Below are 17102 nucleotides of genomic sequence, written 5' to 3' on the forward strand. Positions count from 1 at the left end.
CAGGCACCTAGACAAGAAGCAGCTGCAAAACCCTCTTTCCTATATCAGCATTTTCAGTAGAGACCCTGCTGCTGTCTGCAGTTTCAGCGGCTCTAAGAAAGCACAGATACAGCAGATAGGCTGGGGGAATTCCTAGGGGAGAGGATTTGGTGTTGCAGGGTGGGTAGCACTGGGTGGGGTGGGGTGGTCTGATCTCCAGGATGAGGTATGTGTATCTGCATGGCCCAAGAGACTGGGTTCCAGTGCAAAGATTGTGATATTTGGGGAGCTTGTCAGTCCCACTCTATCTCTGTACATCTCCCATATGCCATACAAACCAATCTAATAATACCACACACACCCCAGGGAGCTGGGTACGAGCTGGCTGGTACCTGCACAAAGCAGACAGTTCTCCAGTCACATACAGCACTTCTTTAACAGGGACCCTTCCCTCAAAGTGAGCAGCTCCCTGGAGCTGGGCTTTGTCTCCAGATAAGCACCTTTGCGTCTTTAGGTGGACAAAATCTACCCCTACTGCCCATGGTGAGGCACTAGTCCCTCCAATCGAGTTTGGGCTGTTACTGCAACACCTGTGCTGTCAATTAGCAGGACCCACAGCAGAAGGTGTTAGTAGCTCTATGTAAAAGAGCAGCCCTAGGAAAGGGTCTGCATAGGAGAAGCTTTGAGCTTTCTTGGGTCTGGCTCCTGTCTAGGTTTAGTGCAGAGCTCATTTCTTCTGAGGAGAGGCCAGAATTTTGGAACAAACAGCCTGGCAGCGGTGACTGAGTTTCTGGGAAAATCCTAAGGCTGGGAGGGCAGATACCTTGGAGAAAAGTGGAAAAGGACTGAGGTTCCATAGGAAGAGCCAGAGTATTTTGAGTTAGCATCCCCTCAGGAGTGCCCTGGCTGCGGGAATGATGTGATATCTGAGAATCAAACCCAGGGCAGTTAGCCACTGGGGCTCCAGGTGGGCGGGAAGGATTCAGCCATGATCCTAGTGGAATGTAGGCTGGTGAGTAGGAGGTTAAACCTTTGCACAGTTGAATGTAGTGTTTGCATGCTGCATCTGTTCCTCTACACAGCACTACCTAGCTTAAAGGCAATGTGTTCTGGAATAAGACAAAGACAGTTGGGGCTAAAAGGTTGTGCTAAGTGGGTAAGTGATCTGACTAGGAGGGATGTGCATGATGAAATACTATGATGGGCAGAATTTGTGTCCAGGCAGATTCTTGGAGAGGTGCATGTGAGCTGCTGACTAGAGCAGCTGTGTTGGATGTCCTGGAGAAGGAGGAATTCCACCATTCTGTAATTATCCACACAATCTTTCACTTGTGTGTGTGTGTGCACGTGCACTGCAACTGGAGCTTTTCCAATGTGCTGAGCTACTTAGCTGCTGCACTGTCAACATGCCATGTGGAAAAACTTCTAACCTGCAACCTTATCTCTCACCTCCACTGACCAGACAGTAACGCCCACCTTTAGGGCCTGGATCACTACACAATACAGCCTAAGAACAAACAACTCGCCCACTTTTTGGATCCATGAGGGATCCTTTTCACATCTCCACAGCAGGAGCTTTGATGCAACTGCCTCTGGAAGGAGACTGACGTTCTCTCTGCCCCTAGGAGGCTGAAGGCTCAATTTGTACAACTAGCCACACTCTGGATCTAGCGTTGGAGCAAGGGACCTGTCGTGGTGGTGTGCCCTCCAAGGAAGAAGAGGATCTGACCACAGACGCTTTTGGTCTGTCATGACTCTTTTGTCACAGCTCATTGCTGGTGACCCACAGGCCCCCTTCCCCAGACCCGTCTTCATGAGTTGTGGTTTACAGATGATGCAAGGCAGGTAGACGGGGGCTTGGGGCAGAAGTCTTGTCTCAAAGATTTCTTGGATTCATATGCTGTGGCTCTGTGGGAGAAAAGCACAAACTGTTTCCTATGGCCAAATGTAAAGATCTTTTAGTCACCTTTGATGCTGTAGATCAGAGGTGAGCAACTTTAAGGAACTAGAGGGTCACAAAATCCACTAACCCGTTGGCAGGCCAAGGGTGTGTGGTGGGGCAGTTGGGTCCTAGGAGGGTGACCAGATGTCCTGATGTTATAGGGACAGTCCTGATAGTCAGGGCTTTGTCTTATATAGACACCTATTACCCCAGCCCTGTGCTGATTTCTCACACTCGCTGTCTGGTCATCCTAGCTCCTGGTCTCAGAGGTCTGACATGGGATTGGGGGACTGGGTCCTGCCCCTTGTGGGGAATGGTCAGGGCCAGCACCTGGGAGGTGTCGGGAGTGAGCCTGCCCCGCACCCATCCTGCAGCAGCTCCTGGGCCTGGCCCCCTGCTCTGGCTCATTGGTTCTTGCCCCAGCATCCCATGATCTGCGTGTCTGCATGCAGCTGGGACCCTCACCTCACCCCCACCCTGCCTTCCCCCCTTCCTCACCCTGGTGGCCAGACTGCTGGCCCTGAGTTGGGCTGCAGTGGGCCAACTGATGGGCGGGATGCAGCCCCTGGGCTGCCCTTCTCCTTTCCTGGTGGGTGCTGTGGACCAGTGGCGATAATGGGAGGGGGCAGGGCTGCTCTTTGGTAGCCCCCTTCTGCTCTGCCAGACCCCCCCAGGCTCATGCTGGATGATGCCCTGCCCCATCCCGAGAGCCCTGGGCAGGCAGGGCATGAGTTGCGCGGTGACTGTGCCAGGCGCATGAGCATCTTGGCCTGACAAACTGCTGGGCCAGTCTGCAGCCCCAGCCGGAGAGGACGGCCCAAGGCAGCTGTGGTGCCCATGCCTGCATGACAGCACATCCCTGGTGATTGGCTGCTTGTCCATTTCCCTGCCTTCTGGGGGTAAGCAGCCTATCAGAGCTCTCAGTGCCTCCCCTGGCAGCCAAAGCCTTTCTCAAAGGGACAGAGGACTAAAGAGTCCAGCAGCTCAAGCCATGCTGCACCCTCCCCTCCTTACCAATGGGAGGGCTCCTCTGCCCCACCCCCCAGGCCTGGGAGAGGAGGGTGAAGGGCCTCAGAACCTGCAGGGGGGCAGAGATGGAGCTGGAGAGGACAGGCAGAGGAGATGTTAGACCCCATCCACCAACCTACTTTTTCCAGCTCCTTAAGCCCTGAATTCAACCATCACTTAACCCCAGTTTGCAGGAAGCAGGTCTGCTTGTTGATCTAAAGGCATCTGAGAATCTAAATAGCAACAGTCACTACCAAGTGTCTGTCCCAGAGACGGGGACCTTTTCTGCCAAGGGGGGCCTTGATGTTGACTGCTGTCGTCGTCACCTCTAACTTGCACTACTGCAATGCACCCTCTATTGGGCTAAGCCTTACATTCATCTCTAGCAGCAAAAGCTAGTGCAGAACATGACAGCTCACTTGTTAAGCAGATCCTGAGCATGTCTCTGAGATTTGCCCCCAGTCTTACTTGCTTTCTAAGTGCACTTGAAGGTGTCAGTTCTGATCTATAATGTTTTGTACATTTCTACCTGGGGGCCAACCTCTCCCTTCATGCCATACTGCTGCAGTTATAGCAGATGGATCCTCCTCGGTAAGCAAGAGAGGGAGCTGCTGGCAGGGAATTTTGAGGGTCCTTTCATGTTGGAATCCATTCCTTCACCTAGTATGAAGTAGCCCAAATTTGTTGACCTTCCACGTATGCTCCACAGCCAATGTATTCGGGCATTTGGGAAGGGCTTTGGTGCCAGAGGGAGGGGGTGCTGTAAGATCTTATTTTCTTTTTGAAGTGTGCTTCCAGCCTGGTGGAAGATAGATGGGGTTATAACTGTAGGGAAATATTCTATTGTAGGCTCAAGGATGCCTAGAGCCCACACTGTGCATTCTTTAACAGTTACTTCACTTCTCAATTCCTTATCCCCTTTACTTGGGGGTGGAAGGTGCTCACAGTCTTTGCCACTCCTGGTTCATGGCATGGGTTTGCAGGTGTTGGCGTTCCAATTCTTTTCACTTCAAACTTCTCTTGAGAGTCTTTCCATTGTATCCTCAGTCCTCCACATCTTTTCTTTGCTGTCCTCTTCAGGATCTGGTCCAAGAGGTGAATAGAGCTGAACTGCTTGGTAATAGTGACCAAAATATAATTAAATTTAAGATCCTTGTGGGGAGGCCAGCACAGTAGCATTTAACTTCAGAAAGGGGAACTATACAAAAACTAGGAAGCTAGTTAAATGGAAATTAAAAGGTACACTCACAAAAGTGAAATCCCTGCAAGCTGCATGGAAACTTTTTAAAAACACACTAATAGGGGCTCAAATAAAATGTATACCCCCAAATTAAAAACAAAAAAACCCTACAGTAAGATGACCAAAAAAGTGCCACCACAGCTAAACAAAGTAAAAGAAGCATTGAGAGCAAAAAAGGCATCCTTTAAAAATTAGAAGTTACACCCTAGTAAGCAAAATATAAAGGAGAATAAACTTTGGCAAGTTTAGTGTAAAAGTATAATTACGTAGGCCAAATAAGAATTTGAAGAGCAACTAGCAAAAGAAAAAACTAACCAGCAACATTTTTTTAAAGTACATCAGAAGTAGGAAGTCTGCCAAACACTCACTGAAGCCACCAGACAATCGCGGTACTAAAAGAGCACTCAAGGAAGACAAGGCCATTGCAGAGAAGCTAAATGAATTCTTTGCATCAATCTTCATTGCAGAGGATATGAGAGAGATTCTCACACATGAGCCATTCTTTTTAGGTGACGAATCTGAGGAACTGTCCCAGAATTGAGGTGTATTAGAGGTTTTGTAACAAATCACTAAATTAAACAGTAATAAGTCACCAGGACCAGATGGTATTCACTCAGGAATTCTGAAAGAACTTAAATGTGAAACTGCAGAAGTACTAATTGTGGTATGTAACCTATCTTTTAAATCAGCTTCTGTACCAGATGACTGGAGGATAGCTAATGTGACACCCATTTTTTAAAAAGGCTCCAGAGGGCAATCCTGGCAATTACAGGCTGGTATACCTAATCTCAGGACCAGTTAGATTGGCTGAAACTATAGTAAAGAACAGAGTTATTAGACACATAGATGAACATGATATGCTTGGAAGAGTCAACACAGCTTTTGTAAAGGGAAATCACGCTTCACCAATCTATTAGAATTCTCTGAGGGGGTCAACAAATGTGGAGGAGGTTGATCCAGTGGGTATAAATTTACTTGGACTTTCCAAAAACCTTGACAGTTCCTCACAAGGCTTTTAAGGAAAGGAGACAGTCCTGGGATAAAAGGGACGATGTGCAGAACACAATCTTCTGACTCAGTGTCTCTCCTGAAACCTCGACCAAAACCTCTTCTCCCACCGCCCTGCATGCGCAGCACCCGCGTTCTGCGCTCACCGCGGCCCAGCCTTTCCAAACACCCACGGCCACGCTGTCGGCCTGCGCTCACCGCTAGTTCTCTCGCTCGGTCTGTCTGTCTGTCAAACGGTGCCCCACGGTACCAAGCGGACGGGACGCGCTCTCAGCTCACTGCCGGCTGTCACCGCCGCCATCCGCGCCACCTGCTGCTGCCGCCTCAGCTCGGCCCCGCCTCCCGACCCACCGCGCGAGGAGCAGCGCCCCGGGAGCCAGCGCAGGGCAAGGCAGCGCAACGCAGCGCAGCGCAGGGCAAGGCAGCGCAGCGCTCGAGCTCAGCCCCCGCCGCCCGCGCGCTCTCCTGGCGCACAGTGCAGTGCACGGCCGGGCCGGGCCGGGGCGGGCCGGGGCCGCTTCCCCGCCGCCAGCCAGGCGGCACCTCCCCGCCGCTTTCCCGCCCCCGCAGCTCGGCCCCGGCGCGGGCTGCAGGAGGCGGAGCGGCTCGGTTAGCGGGGCGCCCCGGGGGGGGGGGGGCAGCGCGGCCTCGTCCCCCCCGTCCGAAGTGGCCCATCGGCGCCTCGGTCGCGCAGGTCGGGGGCGGGGCCCGGCCCGGCCCGGCAGGGCCCGTGGGGGGCAGACGGGGGCAGCCTACAGCGCCCAGCGCCTTCCGCCTGCCCGGCCAGCCGCGCGCGCGCGCCGCTCTCCCCGGCCTGGCACGTGGGCCCGGTCCTCCCACCCCGCCTGCCCTTTAAGGCCCAGGCACACCTGCCCGCTGTCATTTTTTGCCCCGACACTAATGACCATGGCCACCTCCCCTTTAAGGTTCAGGGCGGTTGCGCCGGGCGCTTCATGAATGGCGGCACGTGACCCAAACATCACGTGACGATTCCGTGAGCGGCGGCGGCGGATCCCGGAGTCTCGGTCCCTCCCAGCGCCAGCCCCGGCCCCCCCCCCCCCCCCGGCGGCACCGTGAGGAGGGTAAGCGAGAGAGGGCGGCTCCCCGTCTTTCCGGGGAAGGGAGGGAGGGCGGGGGAGGAGAGAGAGCAGAGCCCCCCCGCCTTGCCCGGGCTGGTGGGGGGGGGAGAGAGAGAGAGAGAGAGAGCAGGGCCCCCCCGGGCGGTTCGGGGCGGGCGGGGAGAGAGCAGGGCCCTCCCGCCTTGCCCGGGCGGGTCGGTGGTGGAGGGGGGGGAGAGAGCAGGGTCCCCCCGCCTTGCCCGGGCGGGTCGGTGGTGGGAGGGGAGGGAAGGGAGGAGGCCTTGCCCGGGCGGGTCGGTGGTGGTGGGTGGGGGGGGGGGGGGGAGGGAAGGGAGAGAGCAGGGGCCCCCCCGCCTTGCCCGGGCGGGTCGGGGGGGGGGGAGGGAAGGGAGAGCAGGGGCCCCCCCGCCTTGCCCGGGCGGGTCGGGGGGAGGGGAGGGAAGGGAAGGGAGAGAGCAGGGGCCCCCCCCCGCCTTGCCCGTTGAAGTGCCGGGGGGGGGCACTTGTTGCGCTCCCTGCTGTTTGCCCCGTGCGCGGTGGAGACGCCTTTGACGGTGCTAAAGGGTTCGAGCTGCTGATTCCTCAGGTGGCTGGGAAGAGCAGTGGTCTGGGGCACAGGGGCCCCCTGGACTCCGGGCTGTGTCAGAGGAGCCATGCCTGCATTCCCCGCCCCCACCCCCACACACGCACCTTGTGAATGTTGAACACACACACTGCTGACTCATCAGTATGAGGTCACTGGGTAGACGTGCAAAGGGTGATTGGGGAGGGGGTGGGGGCCCTGGGAGGGGACTGAAGTGGGGGCTCATGGACAGGGTGACAGCGGGCAGGTCATCTGTTGTGTCTGCAAAATCTTGTTTAGCGGGTGAGAGCTTGACACACTGCCGCATCTGCTGAGGAAGTGATAAGGTAGTGGGTGTCATGGAGACTGCTGCCATGGGGGGTAGCAGCTCTTCCCCTGGTGTGCCTGGCTGCTGTGGGAAGGGGCTGCAGGCACAGAGCAGTGGGATGATTTGTGGAGCTAAATCCTGACCAGAATGTGTGAGCACACAGAATTGGGTGGCGTCTATATGCTAGATCTCCGTGTTGACCTCTCTAGGGGCTGAGAGACATGATGTACCGAGGAGACTGAAAAGGTTTGTTCTGGGAGGGAGATGTACCTGGTGGGGTGAGAGCAAGGATTCTGAGGACACTTCCTGTTCAGAACTAGCCTTCTTGGGTTAGGGCTCAGTGTGAGACCATGAGACTGTCTGCTCTGTGTGCGTCTCTCACATGGATGTGTGCTCTCTGCGAGCTGTCTGTTTGCATGCTTGTAATGTATTTGTTACATCCTGTGTACATCTCCTGCCTCAGCTAGTGTTACCGTTGATTGATCTTCTAGGGTGATAGTCTTAGCTGTACAGTCACCAGCAGGTCCCTAGAGCATCAGAGAGATATGGTCTTTGTAACAATAAACAACGCTTGCAAGGGCTCTGCTGAGGAGGCTGGCATAGCCTAAATGTAAGCAAAAGGGGAGATCAGAGTTACAGATCTGTTCAAAATGTCCACAAATCTGCTAAATCCAACTGTTGTGAGACAAGGGCTCTTCGTTGTAATAGTGAACACCTGTGTGCAACAGGTGCACCTCCTCTCTCATTGCAAGATTTCTGCTAAATCCAAGTGCGTTGTCATAAGGCCAAGTAAACCAAAACAAATGGGGTCAGGCCTAACTCCAGTGGCAGATATGCTGCGGGCCAAGTATACCCTCACTTCAACAAATGCCTCTGCCCTTGAGGGCACCCTAAGGAGTACCTATGAGTTTAAAAATGAAGTCGTCTTTGTGAATTAACTGCTACTGAATGAGTAATTCTAATGTTTTGTATTTCTCGAGGACGTCTCACCAAAGGATTTAAAAGCACTTTGCTGATACTTGCCTACTTCTAGGTTTATATGCCATGCCTAGAGGAACACAGGCATTGCCAGACTGGCTCAGATCAGTGGTCGATCTAGTCCAATCTTTGACAATAGCCAGAACCAGCTGCTTTAGAGGAAGGTGCAAGAAACCCAGTAATGAGCAATTATGAAATAACCAGCCCATGGGAAGTGTTCCCTGTCCCTCACTGCCAGTTAGTGTTTGGCTTAGGCCCTGAAGCGGGGGGTCTGTGTCTTATACATTTTTAGCCTAGCTAGTGTAAGGCCTGCTCTGTACTAGGAAATTAGGTTTGTATAACTACATTGCTCAGGGGTGTGAAAAATCCTCACCCCCTGAGTGACCCAATTAAAGTGACCTAGCCCCCAGTGTAGGCAGCTCTAGGTTGACAGAATTAGCCCATCAACCTAACTGCCACCTCTTGGGGAGGTGGATGAACTCTGCTGATTGGAGAATCACTCCGGTCAGCATAGCTAGCATCTTCACTGATGTGCTACAACGTCTGAAGTGTAGACAAGCCCTAACTCTAGGTGCTTGATCTTTCAAAACACATCGTGGTATAAACACAGCTGACATCATGTAGCCATTGTGTAAAGTGTCCACAGCCCCCCACACAATTTTTTCTAAAGACCCTATCTATCAGATCAAATGTATAATAGTGGCAAAGCAGTTATGCATAACAAAATGTTAATGAATTCAGCTCCCAGCCATGAGGCAAGCAGGTCAGTATTAGCCCCACACTGAAGAAGTGGAAACTGAGAGAGAGACTGACTTGCCCAAGGCCACACAGTAAGTGCAGAGCCAAGAGTAAGATTTGGGTGTCTTGCTTCCCAGCCCTGTGCTCAAACACGAGGTCACGTCTCCCTTTAAAACACATGAACAACTGAAATACTACAATATCTGTGTGAATCCTCATGCTCATTGTTTTGAGTGCGGTAGCGCTTGGCAAATACCTGGTACAACAGAAGACCTTTTTCCTGACCTGAAGTGCTCCCATTCTGAGAGAAAGAGAGATCTACAGATGGGTGCGGGGGAAAGGAAGGGTGCAGACAAGCATGTTCTATGTTTATTTTGGTTGATTGATTTTATTACATATATTGCCTCTTCACCAAGCTGTCCTACATGCCAGGAATTACTGTAATGTCAGTCTTGGCAGCATGTCTGCTCCCTCTTACCTGGGTGAACAGTGGAGCTTCAGATTTCCGTCTGATCTCCTAGCTCCTCTGGGCGGAGTAGATGTATGTGAAGAGCAGCAGGTACAAGTTCCTTTGGCTGTGAAGATGTACACTGCTGGAGAAGACTCTGCTAGGGCTAATGACCTGCTGTGTTCCAGTCTGCTGCTCAGTAACCGCACTGACAATGGTACAGGGGTCTCTGAGCTGAGGGCTGGTGGTTGCTCTGTTGTATGAGGTGGCAGGTGAGGGTTGACAAGACTTTTTTCAGTCACCCGTGTTGTCAGTCACCCCAGAGGCTGGACTATTTCTTTCCTCTTTGGTCTCCCAATGTGCGCAGCCTGAGTACTTGCTTGATTCTCCCTCAGGAACTTGACTAGGGCGTGTGATGGGCTGCTCTGTTCTGTTTGTCTGTACAATGTCACTTGGAATGAAAGCTGCTGGGTTGGGGCAGCTGGTAGACATTGTGCCACTGGGGGAGAAGGTTCCACTTAGGGTTTTTGTTCTGCATTACTGTTAAAATATTTTCTTAGGGGAAGGGGGTGTAGAGGCGCTGAGGCTATTGCATTCTCTGGAAGGGACTGAGAATTGCACTCTGGCTCTCCCGAGCCCAACCGGTGTCCAAGTTTGAGGGGAAGTGTGAGGTGAGTTGCACTTATTGAAAGATGTGGTGCTGGTTGATAATTAATCATAGTCTTCTGTCCCCCTGCCCAGAGCTGACAAGGGCCAAGAAAGCTTGAGCTGCACTCAGTAGGGAGCAGCAGGTGGGGCTGGAACCTTTCCGGCCCAGGTTTCAGGGCAGGCTGCAGGTCCTGCTCAGCAGTAGAATTGTTCCTCTTCTAGTGTACTGGCATTTCCTGCGCCTGAGATACAGGATTCTCTGGTGACAACTTATGGCCTGAAGCTCACTGCTCAGAGCTGGAAAGGCCTCTACTTTACACCTGCTTAGGCCACTTCCCATCTCCAGTAGCAGTGCTGCACCATGCCAGCAGGGCTGTGCATTTCGGAAGGGGTTAATGCCCTGAGGAAAGGGGTATCTGAGAATCAGCTCGGCCCATTCTCTGTGTGAATTCAGCTGAGCTGTGCACATGGAGACAGGTATTGTAGTTTTCCTGCGAGGATGCTCTGGGCACCAGTTCGACTTGGGGCCCCGTCTGCTGCAGTGTGACTCTGTGGGTGATATGAAGAGGTGAGTTGCCGAGGAAGCACTGTCTCCACTTCCACACACAGAGTCAGGGAGGCTATTCCAGCGGTGCCCTTGCTACTGCCTGTGCAAGCAGCACTGTTCACCCTGTTATTGTGCAGTTACTTCCCCTGCTTTTACATCCCTTGTGGATGGGCCTCCCGTAGTGGAGCCGTCTCCAGGCTGGCTGTGCGGCTGGAATGAGTGACATCAGTGTGTTTACACTAGTTTGATGGCACAGATCTGTGAATCGGGAATGTTGAGAATGGGGCCTGTGTTGAATCATGCGTTTTGCTGTCAGCTTTGTTGTGTCTTTTTTTAGCTGAGGAGAGAATTGGCTGTGCTTGTGCTGAGTTCAGGCCTTTTGAGTTCTGGGGAAATGTGTTGAGGCTGCATTTTTCCCCTTGGAGCCGTTGCACTTGGCACTTTTCAGTGTGATCTTTCTTCAGGAAGCCATTGAAAAGCTGAGAAATCAGCAGTCTGGGGAATTAGAACAAGTCTGTATCTGCCTTGATGCCAGCTCTCTGAGTGTCCTCTGTGCAGGCTTCTGAATGGCCCTGCTTTTGGCCTTCCTGCCAGGGCTGGGAAATGACCAGCACACCTTCCCCTTGTCCTCCCCTCAGTGACTGAGCCTCAAGCCCTGGGATCTTCTGCGTGATGCTTTGATCCCTCTTTGATCTTTTCTGGAGAGGGGGAGCTAAATCCTCAGCTGCTTTCAACTGGGATTTTCTTACTGCTGCAGAGGTGCTGGGATGGCAGGGCTGGGTAGAGAACATGGCCTGACCAATTGGATTCCTTCTGTTCAAACATTTGAACCCTTAAAACACAAGGAAGAGTTTGTCATCCGCTTCTCCCACACCTTGACTCGTTTCCGAGCTGCTGATCCTTTTCCTAGCCCCATCCCATCCGAGCAGTTGACCATCTGCAATGGCTTGGAAGCGCCCAGCCATTGCCCCTCCACTACTGGAGAGCCTGGCTGACAGCAATGGCCTTTTATACCAGCACTGTCTGAGCATGGTTAGCGTCTCATCAGTGGCTAAGGCTATGCCCTTTGGACATAAGTTACTTACCTCCCAGCAGCCTCTGGCACTTGAGGAACATTCGAATCCTGCCTGTTTATTGGGAATTTTGGAAAATGCTGATGCCTTTCTTCCCTGGTGGGTGGTGGTAGATCAGGGGTTCTCAGACTGGGGGCTGTGACCCCTCAGGGGTTGTGAGGTTATTATGGGGGGAGAGGGGGTTGCGAGCTGTCAGCCCCTGTGTGCATGCTGGCATGGCATGGCATGGCATGGCATGGCATGGCATGGCATGGCATGGCATGGGGGGGGCTGTCACAGCCTGAAATATTTTCAAAGGGGTCCCAGCAAAAAAAGGTTTGAGCCCCCCTGTGTTAGATGCATTGCATGGTGCCTGAGCCACTGGTGCTGGAGGACTGGAACGGCATTTCCTGATTTGTGTGTGTCTGATTTTCAGCCTTGTGTCAATGTTTCTTGCATTTAATGAATGAGATACAGGCTGCTTATGATGATTTTTATCATGAAAGTGCTAACTATGCTTGGCATTGGATAGACACAGATATAAAGGTGTTCTCAGTCTGGGTTTACACAGGCATGCTCATCCCAGTCTGGGTAGTGGCAGATCTCTGGGGGGGCTCACAGTTCCTTCTTTGGGCACAGCTTTGGTTATGTCATGTGGGATTTCAGGAGATTTTACAGCAGCAAACCCTAGACAGGGAGGTGGTTTATTACTGTCTAGAACTTCAGACCTTGAGGAGGAAGGGCCTAAGAACTGCAGCACGATTCTCCATGAGAGCAGAGCGGGGAGCTGTCAATGTGTCTGCAGCTGAATCCCAGTTGGCTGCTGTATTGTGGGAAGAGCCCAAATCTTCGCCCTGGTGCTAGCAAAGGGATCCATTCTCTTCTTTCTGTGGCCTCTTCATCTTTAATATATCAGCTGTGGTCTCTGAACTCACCTCCCCTGAATGAGGAGGGGCAGGGATGGGCCTTCCCTCTGGCCCTTTAGCAGGAGGAGGTTGTCAGGTAGAAAGTACCCAGCCCCTGCCAAGAAGCTGGGTTGCCGGAAGCCTGGCTAGGCTAGAGGTTGAGGAAATACTTTGGCATGGTCTACTGTGCAAGTGGGACTTGTGTGAACCAGTCCAAACAGACAGTGGGATTCTTCTGTGGCAGGGCTACCAGTCAGACTCCCCTAGGGCTGCAGGGTCACTCTCCCTCTTGCACCTCTGCGTATGTAGACATGCACCCGCAGCTGTGGGGTGAGGGGGACAGGAGCTGGTGCAGTGACTGATTCCTGCTCCTTGGGGATGCCCAGCAAGGAGCTAGCAGAACCGGTGGCTTTCCCCCTGCACAGCTGTTTCTGGGATCACTGTTCCTTGAGCTTCACCAGTTTGGGTCCTTTGACTCTCTGGCCCCCAGGGTGGATTTTGACCCTAGCCGGAAATGGTCACAGGTAATGGCGGTCGTTTTTGGGCCCCCTGTGGAGGGAGGACACTGAACTGACTCCATCGGGTTGGTGTGTTATGCTTGGGGGTTATGAGGATGGGGTGGGTGTGAGAGGCACAGAGGTTGCCAATGTGCTGAGTCAGCATGACTGGCTTGGAGCAGTCATTCTCTGGACCCAGCCTGCTGGCTGCCAGGCTATTTTTAAAGATGTGGCTTCCTTGTACTCTGACTCCTCCCAGTGTTTCTAATCTCCCCCGTTCCCTCCCCAGCTATTGCCAGCATTTGGCTTAAGTCTTCACAGGCGCTGGAGTGAGAAAGGAAAGAGATGAGCAGCAGCAGCGGTATCTGCTTCTGCTAAGGGGCAGGATCCCTTGCTTGTGAGTTTGTCTGGTTCAGCGTGGGAGACAGGTGCTTGCGGAGCATAGCATGTGGGAGAGACCGGCCCCAGCGGCAGGCACAGTCTCCAGGCTTTGCCAAGCTTCCTCCCTTGGAGCGCCTGGGTGCTGTGCAGCTTTAGGTTACCTCTGGGGTGTTGATCCTGCAGGCCAACCTCTGACCATTCTCTCCTTTCAGATCCTGACTGACAAGGCTCTCGTGTTATGACGACCCCCAACAAAGGAAACAAAGCCTTAAAGGTAAAGGAAAGCGGGGGCCTGGGTGACCAGCAACAGGTGCTCTGCAGGGGATCTCAATAATGCTTGTATTTGCCTGCCCACAGGTGAAGCGGGAGCCGGGTGAGAATGGGACCAGCTTGACAGATGAGGAGCTGGTTACCATGTCTGTGCGGGAGCTGAACCAGCATCTACGGGGCCTGTCCAAGGAGGAAATCATCCAACTAAAGCAGCGTCGGCGCACGCTGAAGAACCGAGGCTACGCAGCCAGCTGCCGTGTCAAGCGTGTCACCCAGAAAGAGGAACTGGAGAAGCAGAAGGCAGAGCTGCAACAAGAGGTGGAGAAGCTGGCCTCTGAGAATGCCAGCATGAAAATGGAACTTGATGCTCTCCGTTCCAAATATGAGGCGCTCCAGAACTTTGCCAGAACCGTGGCCCGGAGCCCTGTAACCCCTGCACGGGGCCCTATCACCTCCAGCATGGGCCCCCTCGTTCCTGGCAAAGTCGCCACTACCAGTGTCATCACGATAGTGAAATCCAAAACGGACGCCCGGTCTTAGTGAAGCAAGCATTGCCTGGGCTTGTCTGTGCAGGGCAGTTAGGCACAAAGCTAACCTGGAATCCCCAAAGCACAAACCCCTTTCCTGGTGGACTGGCCTGCTGATCACTCCAGTTTTGTGTTTTGTCTTGTTCAGATTGATATGACCCGTGGTGACACCCCCCATCCTGTGCAAGCAGAACCTCTCACCTATGGGTCTACAGCCCTCTGGGGCATCCTTGGGACAGAGACTGTGAAAGACCTTGGTGTTCTAGCCAAAGAAATTCCGCACAGCACGGAGGAAAGTGTGTGATTGAGGCCCACTGCACTTCTCAGTGAGTAGGCTGATGGGAGGTCCAAAAGGAAGCCCTCTGTAGGGCAGAGGAGGCTCTGTGGCAGGGAGTTGGGATCCCTGATTTCAGTCACTTCCAAAGGATTTATTCCATTATACTTCCAAGTGGCGTATCACGGTGCCTGTCTGCCAGGTGCCCAAATCTGCTGCTTTTATTGTGCTTGGTACCAGTGATTGCCTTTGGGGGTCGTTTGTGTAGCTGATTCTGTGTTAACTTCTAGATGCACCTCTTGTGTCCCAAAAGCAGGTTTTGTTATGACTTTCCCTGCGCCAGCCACACAAACATGCGGTAATGGAAGGGGGGAAACTGCAGTTCCCTGGTGTCTCTGCTCTGGAGATGGGGAGGGCGAGGGAGCCAGGAGAGGGCACTGTGGGGGCCAGCAGTGTGGGGAGGAGGAGGCACCATGGTGACTGCCAGGCCAGTTTTGTGCCTAATGTGTTGCACTGAACAAGACCAAAATCACTAGTTTTTTCCCATCTTTTGAGGGTATCAAGTGTCTCTAGTGTGATGGTTTACACAACCAGTTTATGTGGTTAAATAGTCCATTTATTTAAAGAGAGAAACAGTCATTTTAAGAGTTACTAAATTATCTACGTTTAAAATCAGACAGAGGAGAGATCATATTTATAGTCGGCTTTTTTACCTGAGCAGGTGGGAATATTTGACCATATAAATGGAGAAATATTCTTGGAGACTCTGCTAGTTGAAAAGTGAATAAAGAAAAATAATTTTAAAGTTTCTCATGAAGCTCCTGCAAACTCTCTGTGGCTCTGAGGTTAGTTTTTATAAAGAGTTATCAGACTTTATTTATAAAATTTAGAAAAAGACAAAAAAAGAGGCAAGTCCTGTTTGATATCTTTTTGCAATTGTACCAAAAGTGACTTATTCTTGAACTTGCTGGCTTCCTTTGTGTTCCCACGGTGTTGCGCTGTCCGTTCTCTCTGAGCTCTTGTGTGGCGCTGTGATGTGATGGTGCCAATAGCTGCCTTTGCTGTCTGGGTGTCCTGTCTTCATTCTGCCTTTGCTTTCCCTGGGTTGGGTGCAAGGATTGACTTGGGCCTTGTCCTGAGCCTGCAGAAGGTCCGTGGCACACGGGCAAGGTTGCTTCCCAACCAGTGAGGGCCAAGATCCACTGTGACCTTTCTAAAGTGACATCTGAATGACTTGATGGGTGTGAACAGATGGTGCCATGTCTCCAGGAGTCTCCCCTTCTGCAGAGTCCATTTGTATAGCCCAACAGCCTGTTTTCCTAGCTGGCAGTCACCCTCTTCAGAGGTACAGCTGCTGCTGGGGGCTGTTGCTAACCAGCTAGTTCTTGGTAGCTCTGTTACCTGAACATTGCAGACTGGTGTAAGACTGCTTCCCCCTGCTCTTAAAGCAGGAAAGATGGTGGGGAACTGAAGCAATGGAGTACGTTCCAAGAGGTCATGTTCAGGAGGAAACTAATGGGAAATAGCTCTGGGCTTTGGTTTCTTTTTAGATTCTGTGGTCAGAACATGAAGTGCTGCTTCTGTGGCTCATTAGATGCCGGTCATGAGCCTCGTTATGCATTTGGGCAGGGCAGGAAGTTGCATCAGTTCTGGTGATGGACTCCCTTGCTGTTGAGTGGCTGCATAGGACTGAAAGGGAAGCTGTGGCATAGTTGCTTTCTTTCCTCCCCATCCAACCTTCCCCACTTCCTGGTGCAGTTTCTCCTAGGTGGGAAATGTATTTTTGACTGGTGTGTAGTTTGCAAGGCTATACGATGGAGCAAAGATGCTATCGGTGGTCTTGATGCATTCCCACAAACTGGTCCCCCAGAAGTTGAAGTCATTGCTGTGTTATTCCCAGGAAGCAGGACAAGTGGGAGGAGACCAGCCTGACAAGAGACACTGAGCTCCACATGCTGATCTTGGAGCTGCTGGATGCAGGGTGAGTGCAGAGGACAAAGCACGGTGGTGCTAGACTGGGCGGAAGCTCATGTTGCTGACCTTTTCTGGCTGGGCACAGATTTCCAGCTTTGCTGATTTCATGCCCACCCCACTCCTAGGCAGAGATTTTTGCTTTTTACTGAGAAGCAGATTAAGCTGCCAAAAGCCAGACACTCAATCAGAACGTGTGGATGGGGAGGGCCGAGGACAGGTTGGAGCATGAGGCATCAGGGCAGAGCAGCAGTCCATTGTGGAGGGTTTTCCATTAAGACCCTTGCTGCAGAGCTGGAGGGTTTTTTTCTCCTTTTGCTTGGATCAGGAATCCAGGAGGAAGCTGTTGGGTTGAACGTCCCCGGGAGTTGCATTGGACAGAGGGGGAAGGTGAGAGACATCCCAATCTTCATGTTCCCCCTGCCAACCCATGGGGCTTTCTCTAGTCTTCATTAAGTCTCCCATCTCAGCCCCCAGGAGCCTGCTGAGACTATCTATAACTGTCCAGAAGGGCTAGTGACCCAGCGTGCAGTGCAGGTCCTTGGGATTTAATTCCCCAGTCTTCTGGATCTTTTGTCTTCCCACTGCTCAGATGGTGCCGACCACTTGGTGGTGGTCAGCTGCAAAACCCTGAAATGAGCCCAGAATACCAAGTCCTGACTCCCCTCAGAACCAGCCTGAAACTGGTTCCCCACATGAAGAGTGGAGAAGGCAGTTCTA

The 17102-nt window shown here is 52.5% G+C and overlaps 1 protein-coding gene across 1 annotated transcript; it reads left to right on the plus strand.

Annotated features, from left to right (window-relative positions):
* Positions 1–6108: 6108 nt before the first annotated feature.
* On the plus strand, positions 6109–16892 carry MAFG (MAF bZIP transcription factor G). Its single transcript, XM_067547135.1, has 3 exons — positions 6109–6259; positions 13553–13614; positions 13698–16892. The coding sequence occupies exons 2-3, from the start codon at positions 13579–13581 to the stop codon at positions 14148–14150; spliced, it is 489 nt and encodes a 162-aa protein (XP_067403236.1). The 5' UTR covers positions 6109–6259; positions 13553–13578; the 3' UTR covers positions 14151–16892.
* Positions 16893–17102: the final 210 nt, after the last annotated feature.

This window comes from Emydura macquarii, unplaced genomic scaffold (assembly GCF_026122565.2).
Source record: "Emydura macquarii macquarii isolate MOO-44397 ecotype Brisbane River unplaced genomic scaffold, CSIRO-AGI_Emac_v2 contig_1230, whole genome shotgun sequence".
NCBI classification, from domain to species: Eukaryota; Metazoa; Chordata; order Testudines; family Chelidae; genus Emydura; species Emydura macquarii.

Excerpts from the sequence above, each read along its gene's own strand:
- MAFG (XM_067547135.1), top strand. The coding sequence starts at position 13,579 with ATGACGACCCCCAACAAAGGAAACAAAGCCTTAAAG. Across the intron at positions 13,615-13,697 it reads AAGGAAACAAAGCCTTAAAG|GTGAAGCGGGAGCCGGGTGA; the intron begins GTAAAGGAAAGC and ends GCCTGCCCACAG.